Genomic DNA, 14,461 nt, shown 5'->3' with positions numbered 1-14,461 from the left:
GGAGGTCTGCAGCACCAAAGGCCTTTCCCCACTTTGGGTTTCCCAATGCTGTGGGGTTTTCTCCTCGTGGCACCTGTCTTTTGCACTGAAGCTAAAAGATTTTCCTACTCCTGGCTGATAAATCATCAGATACCCCATTTTTTCTGTTGTCCTGTAGGAAGAGGCATTCCAGTGTGCAATGAAACTTGATGTGGAAAAACCCATAGTGCTATTTATGTATTATTTAGGCAGGAACGTTATCACCCTGCTTTGCAAATAGCTTCCCTAGCCACTGGAGCAAGCTATATATATTATTCCTCAAAAGGCCAGCATAGGGAGTACAGGAAGGCTTCAGTCAAGGCTTCTATGTCCAAACTGAGCTAAGCCACTTTCTCTGCAACCCCGCTTTTGTCTTTCATTTTCTGAGGCACCTTCCCAGTGCTATTGGAGTTTAAAAGCAACACAGTGACTGAGGTGATTTATGGATCTTTTTACTACCAGAACATTTTACCTTGAAGCAATTATAACTTACAGGGTAATCATTAAAAGAGTAGCAAGGAATGTTCTGTAAACTGCAGGACATGTTGACACTTTCTAGGCAGTGCCCTTCATTACCTTTGCTCAGGATCTTTGTTGCGAAAACCACTGTTGCTTTGTTTTCTAATTGCATTCTTTCACTTATTTTACCATGTTACAGTGTGAGGTCTGTTTAGGACTTTGAAGGCTGGTAGCAGCCTGCGTGTGTTGCATTCAGAAGCCTTAACTTGTTCCCATTTAGTCCTTCTCTTTCTCCCTGTCAGGTCGCTCTGTACCTGCACAGTCACTTTGACTCAGCCCAGCTTTGTTCAGACCTTCCATTGCCCTCACCTTTGGGCTTGCGTCATTCATGAGCTCACACAAAAAGGATAAGGAAAGGTGATATGCCAGAAACTGGTACAGGAACCTTTCTCTTTCTTCTTTGTTTGGCTGGGTCAGTTTAGCTGAGGCAATAATCCAGCTGGTGGCATGGGTTTGTGGTGCTGGCATGAGGGGAAGTGGGACTGAGCAGTCAGTTTTGGGGGAGAAGGTGGTGACTTCTCCAGCGGTGATGACTGCTTCTTTTAGCAGCAGCATGGATTTGGTCTAGTTTATACTGTAGTTGCTCAGTCATTTTAAACTCCAGTCAAACAAATAGAGGAACAGCATGCCTCTTCTCCCTTTCACCCAACTTCTGTTTCACAGAATCACAGAATCCCAAGGGTTGGAAGGGAATGTTGTTCCCTTTTGTCGTCTCCTTTGAAAAGCTGCGTTTCGGGTTTCCTGGATTCTTAGATTTCAAAGTAGTGGCTGTTTGACTTCTGCAAAGAATCTTCACTGGCTAATTCCAGCATCAGGCATGAGCTCTACTGGTGTCGAGCGCATCTTCTGAAGTCGTCTAACAGTGGTTTTAATGAGTATAAGATGTTCCCAGCCCTTTTTCATCCTTGGTTTTAAGAGCACATGCTTTATTTAGCTGATAGTTTAGGTGTTAGTTTCTCTTCAGTTGATCTTGCTTTTGTCTTCTGTCTTAAGGAGCCCTTTGGTGTTGAATCTTCTCTTTATGTAGAATTGAAGTTAAGCTTCATTATAGGAATCTCATGTTGCAGAACAAATATAAGTCAGGGAGGAGGTTTTTTAACCAAACATACTTTCACTCCATTGCTGAACCCTTCCCAGCTGCCCGATGCCATTTTATTGGACCTGGGGAGGACGGAGCTGTGGGCTGTGAAGCAAAGGTGGTACCAGGGCTGTGTAAAGAAGCTAATGCTCTCTTGCTAACCTGAATCGAGGCACTGCCTCCATGCATTTGCTTGGGCTCTGTTTGGTGTCAGAACAGAACACCTTGTCTTCCAGTATCTGAAAGGTTTTTTTGAGGTAGATGACTTTATTTTGCTTTAAGATTACTGCTGCCAAAAGAAACCTGTTTTGCTGTCCAAGGACAGCTATAAATGAGTTTCCCCTGTTAGCTATTAGTCACTGTTTCTGTGAACTTTCTCAGTTGTTTTATGTTCTTTTAGGTCATTGACAGAAGTAGTGGAACTGGCTAAAACACATTCCTCTTTAGCCCGCGTGGGTTCTTCAGCCCTTCCTCGCTTGGACACAGTGAAAACACATTTCCATGCAGACTCCAAAAGCTGGGAGGAAGCAATTTGCATTTAATCAGATGGTTTGTGTGTGTGTCTCCTTGCATGGCTGAGCAGTTTTATTTTGCCTTGCAAGGTGGCTCAATGGCTTCATTTGTTTGGATGAGGATTGAAAAGATGAAATTTTTAGGACATTCTTTCTTCTTTGTGACAGTGAATTTTGTCCCTCTGATTGCCACAAAGTTCTTATTGAACAGCTCAGAATAGAGGAAGACCCTCAAGGTTTTCGTATGCATCTCATATCTCGAGGTTTGGTGTAGTGGAAAGAAAAGATATCTAAAGGAAATTGTCTTACTAGAATCTTCTCTAGATCTCCTCTGACAACTTTGGCTAAACATTCCTGTTACATGCTAAGAGTCTGGGTGGTGATTGTTGCTGCTCTCCCACCTTCATTATTCTTTATGTTCCCCTTTGCTGCTTCACTGCTTATGTACTTCACAAGGGAGGAAGCACTGGTAGGTCACAGTGGTGATACTCAGGGTTGGGTGCCCCATCTCTAGTTTGCCTGCTGTCAGCAATGCCCCCATGTGCAGATCTGCTGTTTGTTCCATAGGTGCGTGTCCTGCTCCTGGGGAGCTGTTTAGGAAGCCTCTTGGCTGGTGGAAAGGTGAAGTTGCCCAGTGGAGGTGGATGCTGGGTTTTCACAGTCTCCTGAAAGCACCAGCCAATGTTTAGAGCATCCATAGCAAGATAAGGGGTTGCATTGAACACCATGTGCTGTTGTCCTTCTGCTCTCCTATGCTCTGGGGCATGTTCTACATGGGAATTAGCTGCAGCCTCATAATTATCCCTTGTGCATATTGATCTGCTGCTGAAACAGAATTATAGTTTGGCCAGATGAGATTCCCTAATGAGAGGATCCACTGCAAACCTGGAGCAAAGGCTGTAGAGAGAGCTTGAGGTAGCACATTGATCTGATCTTAATTATATAGACTTGTAGTTCATATAAGGCAAACAAAAACCCACCCTGGACTATTACTCCCTGATGCCTGTGCAGTGGATAACATGGGCAGTGGTTTTGTATGAGCAAAGTGTGTTTGCAAGATGCTGTAGAGCTGTATCATTAGAGGTGGGAAATAGGCTATAAGTATTTCAAACTGATGGAAGGATTATTTTTGACCTAGTACTCCAGTATGGAATAGTGTTCTATAGCCTCATATATAACATCAGCAAGTCCATCCTCTCTGTTTCACTTGTGTTTTTCTTTACTTCTATCCCTGGGTTGGATTTTTGCTTTTCCCTCTTGCTGGCTCCAAGTCTTTTGCATGCCCTTTAAACCAAACTCTTAGTTTCTGTCTTTCCTTCTTGCCCTTCTACAAACCACACTGGCTATGCCAGCACCAGAGCTGGTTTCCCTTCTTGCTGCATGCTGGAGACTGAACTGTGTCATCTTTAGCAGTGCAGCTCAATGTACCTTTTATATTTGCATAAACTCTTTGGGGATTTGTGCTTTTTTGGAAAGTTTGATGCTATTCAGAGGGAATATTTATATTAAAAAGTAGGGAAAGGGCTATAATAGGGGTTAAAAATATCTGTCTTGAGTTTTAGCATCTGAAATAAGTTCTCTTTTATTGGTGGGTAAGGTTAAAACTGAATATTGATTTCCACACCCAGCAGCGGTCACTTCCAAGTTCCAATTCTTCCTTTGGACAAAATGGGGTTTTTATTGCACTGTGAAACAACAAATGTGGTTCTTGAGTCGAGCAATAAAACTGAAATGGGTTTTTACATTTGAAAGTATCTCTAAATGTTGTCTCTTTATTTCCTCCTGATTTTGGAGGGTTTCTACCATGCATGACAGAGCAGAGCTGCTGAGCTTGCAAATAACTGCCTTGAAATGGCTTTGAATAATTCTGCTTTTTTTTTTCTTTGGCTTTTTGTACCTAATCAGAATTGATGTGACTGAAGTACAAATCTTCATAATAATCATGCATTTACTGGCAGTGATTGGAGGACCACCTTTTTGGCAATCTCTGGTAATTTTGTTCATGTTCTTGTTTTATCCTCTTGAATAATCTCTGGAATAGCTATCTGCATGTAGGTGAAGTGAGGGGACCGTGGCAATATATATCCTTGAGTATAGGTCACACAGCAATAACTGCATTTTGGTTTTACCAGAGTTATTAAACCAAGTTATTCTTCTATAGCTTGTGTTTGCAGATAGAAAACTGTCAGATGTTGCACAAATTTTAATGTACCTTCAGTGATGTCCCGCTTCCCTTGACAGAGCTGGCCAGAACTGGAGTGAATATCAAAGTACTAGTACTCAGGAAGAGCACTGAATTGGATTGAGGATATGGGGAAAGCTTTTGGAGAGCAGCTGGTAACCATCAATAGAGAATTTGGCTTGAATGTGGCTGATAACTTGTATCTGTATGGAGAAGAAAAGAGGGTGCCGAGGCGCTGGCACGGGGTGCCCAGAGAAGCTGTGGCTGCCCCATCCCTGGCAGTGCTCAAGGCCAGGTTGGACATGGGCTTGGAGCAAGCTGCTCCAGTGGAAGTGGTCCCTGCCCATAGCAGGGGTTGGGACTGGATAAGCTCTAAGGTCCCTTCCAACCCAGCCCACTCCATCATTCCAGTTAAGTAAGCTGATCCTGGGCTGGCTGCATATAGATCCTGTAGGTGTTATATAGGCTCACCAGCCCAGGTCAGTAGGCAGCGTATGGGCTAAATTGACTTTGCATTACAGAAGCCACATTGGGCTATCAAAATTGTCCAGAGAAAAATATATACATACAGAAATAGAAAAAATAATAATTCTGGAAGTAACACCTAAAGCACTGATTTCCTGGAAAGTTTTTCTTCCTCTGTATTGATTCTTTTTGTGTGCTTGAAACATCATTCTTAAGGTGGATAAAGAAATCTTGATTTGCAGTAAAGCCAAGAGATGGTCCAAAATTACTGAAACATGTCACCCCAAATGGATGAATTTCTAATCTGCTTCGTATAACCAGAGAAATGGACTCTCTAACATTGGGAATATCTGGGAAAAGGAGCTAACTTTGGCTATCCTGATTTTGCTACGTGTGCTTCAGGCTTAAAAAATACACCCCCCAATTAATTGTGTAAACTGCAGAGTAAATACCATCTGAAGAGAATGAGGATAGAAGTAATGCTAAGCTCTATAATAAATGAGGCTACAAATCAGTTCATCGGTGCCAAATGTTTCTTATTCTGCATTACAAATAGGGATTTCCCAATCCATGTGCTCAGTTTCCTTTTTCCCTTTTTAATAAAAGGGGGGGAAATGGTGCCACAGCAACCTCTGGCATAATTCAGTGTTGATGTGAGCTTAGAAGTTGTTCCCTTATGGTATCTAACAACCTAAATCTCCCTTTGAAATAGCCTATTGCACAACCCTTTTCAGCAAGATCTTGCCATCTAGCTTTGGGTTCTGGGTTGTGGCAACATTTGGCTGTCAGCTCCCTAAAGATTAAACTGGTCTGAAGTTGATGTTGGTTTATGGAGATATTTCCCATAATTGGGTATTTCCCTTTGTCATTCCATGTGGCAGATTTTGTGTTTATTTAGAGAGAAATGTTATTTACTACTTGCAGAGCAAAATGCATCCCCCAACCCCTCCTCACTGCACTCCCTCCTCAATCCTTTCATATTTGATGTAATAGCAAACTGGTGGTTTGATATATTTGATCTGGTTCTGTCTGTGGAGGGGGCGGAGGGGTGGAAATAATGGGATAAGATGTGGTTGGATACTCAAACATTCCACTTTCCTATGCTAACAGGTGAAAAGCAAAACAACCTGAACAGGCTGAAGGCAGAACTGTGTTTTGTCAGTTGCTTTCATCAGCTTTCCTTTTCCCTATGACCTGGTGTGTATCTGTTCTGGCTTCCTGCTTTTTGCCAGTGTAGTCTCTTTAAAGGGTGTTAAAATGCTGTTTGCACACCCCTGGAGCTGGGTGATGTCTCTGGATGGTGAGTATGGCTGCCGCTGAGATCCTCATTTGGAAACTGTGAGTAAAGTGAGCAAGTAGGTGCAACTTGTTTGACGCATTGATTACACAGAGAGGTTTTTCTGTTTGAAGTGAGAAAAGTGCTGCAATTACTCAAGCTTATTCCAGACCAGAAGCTTTAAAAGCATAAACACATCATGAATATTAAGTGAGCTTGGGTTTGGCCCTGGTTTTGTTGTTCCTCTTGCAGATGTGACTGAAGCATGCATACATACAGCTCCAAACTGCAGCTGAGAGCAGCCTTGTCAAAAGGACCCCCAGAACACTCCAGCTGCTTGTGGTGTTTGGGACCCTGAGCAAGCCAAGAGGAGTTCCCGGAGGGAGGAGTCTGCTGTGTCTCCTTATGGATGTGAAGTCTCTTACATGCTTTTGACTGCTGCTTTCACAAGCACTTAACTGTGCTCTTTTCCCTCACTGTTTCCTAATGATACGTATTTTCTTCAATCCCAATTTGTGCTGCACAAAACTCTGATGGCATCTGGTCTGGACGCCTGGCATGAGTTTTCTGGCAAATGATTCTGAACTTGCTTTAATCCAGGCTCTGGCAAGCTCTTGTTAGTCCATTCTTTGCCTGCTGCCACTTGCTTTTATTAATATGCATGCCTTGTTCCCAGACAGACTTTGGGATGCCTTTACCAGGCTGTACCTGTGCTCAGAAGCTTTCTCTGCAGTGTGGCTTTTCCCCTGTAATCAACTTCAAAGGGTTTAACAGGGTACATAATCTGCCTGCTGAAGACTTGGCTTGTGATACTCTTCTGCATTACTGACGTGACCTTGCGAAGTTCTTCATTTATCTGGCTGCAGGTGGAACCCCTGCAGTCACCAGGAAGGGTGGAATAATTGTATGGACTGTAGTGACATATGGAATACCAGACAAGGAAGTCTAGTAGTTTGCCTTGTAGTGTCCTCTTAAGTCAGGGGCTCTAGTGCCATTTTGTAGGTGGATTTCCCTCTGTCTACTCAGGTTATGGTTATTTTTCCCTCCATGATACTTTCTTGCCTTTGCTGCTTCCAGCTTTTGGCCTTGCTGCTTCCATCTTGTATGCAAAGCAATTTAGCAGATGCTGGACTTGTTAATGCCTCTCCTTTGATTTTCCTCTGCTGCATTTCTGTATGGAGCTTTGTTTCCCATTATTTCTGCTGGGTAAGTGCAGTCTAACCCCCATCACTGATGGAGCTCTCAGTGGAAACAAAAAGGAGAGTGTTAGTAAATTGTAAGTTAGAAGAGTGTTGGTCACATCCTTCTGTGAGGAGGTGATAGGCCAAGGGGAATGGCTTTAACCTGCCAGAGGGGAGATTGAGATGAGCTCTTAGGCAGAAGCTCTTCCCTGTGAGGGTGCTGAGGCGCTGGCACAGGGTGCCAGAGAAGCTGTGGCTGCCCCATCCCTGGCAGTGCTCAAGGCCAGGTTGGACACAGGGGCTTGGAGCAAGCTGCTCCAGTGGAAGGGGTCCCTGCCCGTGGCAGGGGTTGGAGCTGGATGAGCTTTTAAGCTCCTTTCCAACACCAACCAGGTTGGGATTCAGTGATGATTCTGCCTTTCCTGAGCATCGTTCTCAGGTGTGTTAGTAGTACTTGGGAGTTCACAGGGTGCTTTTCCCAGCAAACTCCCCTTGTCTTTGGGAAATGTCAAGCTTAATGTCTTTTTGACTCCTCTGTGAAGCTTGACGTTGTGGTGGTCTTCCTGTAGAAGAGCAAAATCGCCCTGTTCTTTACAGAAGTACCCAAGCACTGTTTGTGAGGCAGAGGGCAGCACAGGTACCTTCCTTTGTAAGACTGAGAGACCTTGTTACAAGGCACAGGACTTCTCATCAGTGAATGATTACACTCTGTGGCAATGTGGCCTCCTGTTCCCTTGTCATTAGTCTTCCTTTACTATCTTTCAGAAGAGGTTTTCTGATGTAACAGTGCAGCCTGAGCAAGGGAGAAATACGTCCAAGTGTCCCAAAACTGCCAGGCAGAAGCCTGCAAGGGCAGTGATTTGGGAAGGTGGTCTGTAGGCTGCCTAAGAGCAAGGCTGGCCCTGCCTCCTCTTTGTGCCCTGAAAAGACAGATTGTTATTGAATGCAATAGAGAACTTGTGATCTTTACCTGCCGGAAGCTACACTGAGAGTGTATTTGAAGAGAAATAGAAACAGCTTGACCTCGCTTGGGCTTCTGTATGTAGTTGCACCCCTTGCTGTTGGGGAGCAAAATGTTTCATCAGTTTGAGTTGCTGTGACTCCAGTTCCTGAATTGAGTGCCCATGAAGACCTTTAGTAGTTGTATAGAGTCAGGAAGGTTTGGGCTGTTCTCTCTAAACACTTGCTTCCATAACATATTTCCTGTGGTTTACTTTGAACTCTTCCTTCTTCACTTGTAGCTTCTCCTCTTCTTGAAATACTACTGTTAAGTAATGGAGAAAACTCATGCCTGTGTTCATTTTCCAGGTCTCTAGCAACCTCATTCCTTGCTCTCCTGGCTTGCTGACTGATATCACTTGTCTGATGTCTGTTTGCTTCCCTTGTCTTGCCTGTAAGGTAGCATCCAGTTTAAGGGACTTTGTTTCATCACCTCCAATAGCTCTTGCTTTGTTCAGTTCGATCTTGGGCTGCAGCTGTGAGTTTTACAACCAGCTTCAGAAAAGATGACTGCTGCATTTCTCCTCCATGTGCTGGCTGGGTGATTGGGCCAGCCAGTTCTTGCTGTCTGTCCACTTCCCTGCTTTTGATGGCTCTTTTCAGGTAACTGAAGATAAGCCTGGATTTAAAGCTTGATGGAAGGATTATTGGGGAAAAAACCGCATATTTCTCTGTCCCTTCTAGAAATTTAAATCTCTGCATAGCAGAGAAAGAAAAGCAAATGTGGTGCTGGAAAGTGGAGTGTTTGAGTGCCCCAGAAGTATTAATTCCAGTTTGGCTTCCTTGTGCGTATCCTAACTTCTTGTCTCTCTTCCATTAAGATTCCCATACTGAATATCCAGATGAAAATATTCCCAGCTCTCTGTACTGTGGCAGGAACCATATTCTCCTGTACAAACTACTTCGGTGTGATCTTCACAGGTGGAGTTGGCAAAAATGGATCCACTATAGCAGTAAGTCCTTTGTCCTGCATTAGTTACTCTGCAGCGCGCTGAGGCTTTTCAGCCATGCTGTGAGTTGTTATTTGACATAATTCCTCCTACATATGAAATGTTTTACTTTCATTTCCTTGCTTGGCTTCTGAAAAACAAGTTAATATTGTCTGTGTGAGAATAGTAGCTTTAGGAATCAAGAGTTTTAACATTTTGGAGTATTTAAAAGTGCTCATAGTACTTTGATATTTGCTTTTGAATTGATCATATGATACAGGTTGTATAAATAGACTTCCCCCAAAATTGTTCATAGAAAAGTCCGGTGTGAAAATCCATTCAGAAGGAAGTTTAAGAGGATTGGTTATGGTTTTGTGCCTTCTAAAAGATCTGCATTGGTCATATTGCCAGTGAAGGAGTGCAGGTGGAGGCATCTGCACAAGCACCTCCTTCTGTTTGTGAAGGTGATGGTTGATCCTGGAGCCCTGGAAGTTTTCCAAAAGGCAATTCTCTACCAGCCTAATAATTATTTGCCACCAAACAGGCAGGTTTAGTTGCTTTCGTGCTGGCACGGAGAAAGCTGTACAAGTTTGGTCTTCTGCTCTTGCTAACAGTGTTAGCCAGGGCCTATGTGACGTGTCAGAACCACGTTCTCAGCTGACACTCGTTTGAGTTTCATCACCCTTTGTTCCTGTTAGTGTTCAAAAAGACATGTTTTTAATGTGATTTTAAGCAGACCCCACCCATTGCACACCATGTGTTTGGCTTAGAGGTTTCTCTGCAACTTGTACATCTTATTAACCTAATGCTTTTAATCCCTCTCTCTAGGGAACGAGTGTCCTTTCCCCTTTTCTTCATATTGGGTCAGTGATTGCGTTAGCTGCAATGATCTACAAGAAATCTGCAGTGCAGCTCTTTGAAAGGCATCCTTGCTTATATATACTCACTTTTGGTTTTGTATCTGCTAAGATAACAAACAAACTAGTGGTAAGTGCACCAGAACCCTTGAGTTTCATGTTATCGCAGTAAAACCTTTTGTGGAGTTGAAGGTTCTCTGGTTATTCCAGTGAGAACTGACTTCTGCTTGTGTAACGAAGCGATACTCCTGCTTTACTTACTTTTAGTAGCTCGGAGGTGCAGCAGAGCCTTTCTTCTGTTTGAAAGGGCAGTGGTAAACCTCAAGCTAACGCTATGGTTACACAGTCAGTGCAGCACAGCTTACAGTTGCCCACGTTCTGTTTCTTCCCCTTTCCCAGCTGTTTATTCATCCTTTTGCAGTGTATTTGCACACATGTGTGATGAGCTGGGCTGGAACTGAAAGCCCCCTCAGATGCAAGTGCAGAGGGGAGGAACGTTTTGGGGGAAACAAGGTGACAGAGCTGCTGAGGTTTGGAACAGCTGCTCAGGGTTTAACTTCCTTGGAGAGAAATAGTGGCTAAAATTAACAACAGCTTTGTACCAAGGGGCAGGTGGATGAGAGGAGCCCCTGTTGAACAGAATGAATGAGGGATTAAACAACTGCTGCCCCACACACTGAACCTGCATCCTGGTTCTGCAGGCCTGTGTTGTGTTGCCACGTGCATTGGATCAGTGTTGGATGTAACTCATCGTGGAAGAAAAGTTAATTTCTTACCACAGTCCATTTGCTACACAGTCACGTCAACTGTTGGGCTGGTAGAAGTGAGGATGTGGTGTAGCATGTCTGCTGCGCATGTGGGGGAGTGTGGGAAGGCCACACCAGGGAGAGGTGGTGTTCCTTATGGGATGGGAACAGGTAGCAGGAGGGAGAGGAACACCAAGTATCTGAGTTTTGATGATCTAGCAGCAGGTTTTGTTTCCAGGCCCAGCTGAACCTTAAAACTTCCCAGTCTACTCCCATTTCACTGCTTTGTTTCTGGCAGGAGGAAGAGTTTGTGGGCTGGAAAATGTCTTAGGTTTTTTCCTGTAGCTACATTCTTTGTTCTGAGAAGATGCTTCTCTGCAGGCCTTCCTGTGTAGCTGTAGACTTTCATGGTTAAAACAGTATTGCTGCCACTACTGAAGTACTTGATATGCCCCATCCCTGGCAGTGTTCAAGGCTAGGTTGGACAGGCTTGGAGCAAGCTGCTCTAGTGGAAGGTGTCCCTGCCCATGGCAGGGGGTTGGAACTGGATGAGCTTTAAGGTCCTTTCCAACCCAAACCATTCTATGACTGTATATCTTCTGGTAAGGCGGCTTGAACTTTGAGTGTTTTGGCTTTGTGTAGTCTGAAGTCATTCTACCTTATCTGATGTATATTTATTTCTTACACTTCCTTTTTCTGTTTGTAGGTTGCCCACATGACCAAAAGTGAGATGCACCTCTACGACACAGCATTCATAGGCCCAGCACTGTTGTTTCTTGACCAGTATTTTAACAGCTTTATTGATGAGTACATTGTACTCTGGGTTGCTCTGGTAAGTACAGGATTGTCAGCAGTCACCACAAGCACTTGGGTGCGCTTCCACAAACCTCGTTTGCACTGCTTGTGTCTGCCTGACTCTAGAGGGTGATGGAAACCTTCTTTACTGAGTTCATTTTTAATAGAACTGATGGTAAGAGGTAAACGTGGTTGGTTTGGCGTATAATTCAAACAGTTTTAAAGCAATGTAGCAAATACTCAAGCTTTGAATAGGATGTTTTCAGAATTTGTGTTTGTGTCTGATTAGCAAGGGAATATATTTTGTGCAGGGAGTGTAGCTTGGCTGTGCTTTAAGCTCTTGAAGGCATGTCCATCTGTCATTACTAACAGCCCGTTAGATAAAAATACCTGAAGTTAGGCTCATGTGTGCTTAGCAAGCATTCAAGTGTTATCTACCAAAAGGCAGTGTTAACCTTTTAATATAACAGATATTTTCAGTGTGGTTATCCCCATCCAGAGCTAATGGGGCACTTCACAGTATCTGTATAGCCACTATAACTGTTTTCCCTTCTCTGACTTCAGAATGAAGTCTGTGTTCTTATAAAGCTGGAAGCAAGCCCAGCATGCCTGGAAACTCTTTTCTTCCCGAGTGGTTATTCCTATAGAGTTGGAGATTCACTTTGTCAAAAGAAGACCCCAGTGCTTTTATTCTGAAGGTGCTATGAAAACACAGACTTCAATGTGTCATTCTTTTCCCTTGGCAGATATTTTCTCTCTTTGATTTGCTCCGATACTGTGTCAGTGTGTGCAATCAGATTGCTGCCCATCTGCACATCCACGTGTTCCGAATCAAGTCCTCCACACATTCTAACCACCATTAGGAAACGGGGAGTCACCAGAAGGAGAACTAAAGAAAGAGTTGGTTTTCTACATGAAAGGATGTGAAGATACATAGGAGACTAAGGCAAAAAGCAGATAAGAACAAAGTAATTTATAATAATCAGTGTTGTCTAAGTTTTATTCTTTGTTATCAGTAACACTCCTTAACTAGTCTCCTGCCTTCCAAGTACACCCTAGTCAACTCTACATGTAGTCAACTCTTGGTTCGAAGCCCAGGGAAGCATGCAGGGAGTAATGCTCTGTCTTTGTAATTACCTTGATTACAAACTAATCTATCTATGGTGAATGGATCCCCAACAACTGACGTTTCTAATGTAGTAGAATTACAGCTGCAATACGACTTGCTTTTAATTTTAATATTTCATCATCTCTTAGTGAAATACTTGTTTAGTGTCCACTTGAAATTTATTTACTAAAGACCTGAGCTGGTAAAACCAGAGATATCTCACTACTTGTGCAGCTGAAGCAGCTCTCAGGGCTTGAGTCCAGACTGAGGTGGTTCCTTTGCTTGTGCGTCGCTGGTTAAAGCGGTTTCTTGCTAAAGGACGACGTGTTGAACAGGGTTCTGCAAGTCAAGGGATGAGGAGTGCAAAATAGTGTGGTATCTTTGTCAATTTTATTTTTTTAAATAAACAGTATCTAAAAAAGCCCACTTCCTGCTCAGTTTTCTTCAGTGGAAAGACTCAAATTTTACGGTTTACTTTTTTATGTATGAAACTTCGGCAAAATTTCCTTCCTGCTCTTAATAAATAAGACTTCTGAGAGCAAGAGTTGTCTTCAGATGTGTGTGTTGCTCTGTCTTACTTGGAGTGATGAAGTACAACCCAGCCTGTTACTTAGCCACTTTCTAGTGCTTTTAGGTGTGTAGTGTTGTCATTCCAGGATCTCCAAGAGCTTTCTCTGCTGTGTAGTGCAGTAAGTTTCGGGTGGGCTTTCTTGCTGCTCTTTTAATATCTTTTTAAGTGGGGTGAACTGAGCTAAGCAACTGATCCCCATGTTGGTGGGGTTGTTCCAGTGCTTGCCATATGTGGTGGATGGATGTGCCACCCATCCCTGGTAGTGTTCAAGGCCAGGTTGGATGGGGCTTGGAGCAACCTGCTCTAGTGGAAGGTGTTCCTGCCCATGGCAGGGGGTTGGAACTGGGTGAGCTTTAAGGTTCCTTCCAGTTCAGACCATTCTGTGATTCTATGAACTGCATCAGGGGGCTAAGTTAGATTTAATAGAGGGTTTAATTGCACAGTAGTGAAGTGCTGCAGTATGTGCCGCAGGCCCTGGCATTGAGGGGAACTTCAGCCCCTGAACAGAGTGCCTAAGCTCATTGTAAAGGAAAAAGGAATGTCTCCAGAACAGGATCTGCCACGGCTGTTGTGGGACTCCTTGGGAGATGGTGGGGAATGCTAGGTTGAAATCCTAGCCCTCTGAGCATGAAGCATCTCAGGATGGTAAGATAATGCCCGTGTCTACTGGGAACCTAGAGCCACAGCAGTACCTGAAGACACCTGCATGTGTTTCTTCTTGGAGGTAATTAAAGCGCAGCTTACTTAAAATAATAAGCCCCAACAGCAATAAATCAAAATCCCCCTTGGGCAGGAAGCGGTGATGTGTATTTCCTGTGATACACTGGTTAGAAAACGTGCTCAAGAAGTGGGAAGAAAAGTTAATTTCTTCAGTGACTGAAGAGCTTTAAAGTCCCTTCTTCCACCTCCCTGGGACAGTGCCCAGTGTCAGGCTATCATTCCCAAGTTGTGTGCTTGCAGTTGTGTCCACAGGACTGCTTGTGCTAGAGAGCACAGTATGGCTTAGGTTTGGTTGCTGAAGTGTGTGTCTCTGTGAGGAAAGACCTGGGGCCCCTGGTTAAGATGTTGCAGGAAGAGGAAGTGAGATGCTGACCTTGTCAGCTGAGCTGCAGCATGTGGATGTGCTCTGGTTTGGGTCTTGTTTGGTTGGAAGAGTCTTGGTTCCTTCCTAAGGGCTGATACCAGTTCAGTGGGTGAGTTGGAGGTCATGTGTTGGGATTTGGGC

The 14,461-nt window shown here is 43.8% G+C and overlaps 1 protein-coding gene across 6 annotated transcripts in view; it reads left to right on the top strand.

The window, feature by feature from the left end:
- Positions 1-13,091, top strand: part of CEPT1 (choline/ethanolamine phosphotransferase 1) — a 32,060-nt gene extending 18,969 nt beyond the window's left edge. For 5 of the 6 annotated variants that reach the window (XM_065698668.1, XM_065698664.1, XM_065698662.1 and 2 more), the window contains 5 exons: positions 4,033-4,117; positions 9,052-9,183; positions 9,988-10,146; positions 11,469-11,594; positions 12,304-13,091. In XM_065698668.1, coding sequence (XP_065554740.1) covers positions 4,033-4,117; positions 9,052-9,183; positions 9,988-10,146; positions 11,469-11,594; positions 12,304-12,420 — 619 coding nt within the window. In that variant the 3' untranslated portion in view covers positions 12,421-13,091. The remainder of the gene's footprint in view (positions 1-4,032; positions 4,118-9,051; positions 9,184-9,987; positions 10,147-11,468; positions 11,595-12,303) is intronic. The other variant, XM_065698663.1, reaches the window with a different exon arrangement.
- The last annotated feature ends 1,370 nt before the right edge of the window (positions 13,092-14,461 follow it).

The sequence above is a fragment of the Lathamus discolor genome, chromosome 19, assembly GCF_037157495.1.
Source record: "Lathamus discolor isolate bLatDis1 chromosome 19, bLatDis1.hap1, whole genome shotgun sequence".
Lineage (NCBI taxonomy): Eukaryota > Metazoa > Chordata > Aves > Psittaciformes > Psittacidae > Lathamus > Lathamus discolor.
The sequence above is the reverse complement of the archived record's forward strand: the minus strand, read 5'-3'. Positions and strand labels throughout refer to the sequence as shown.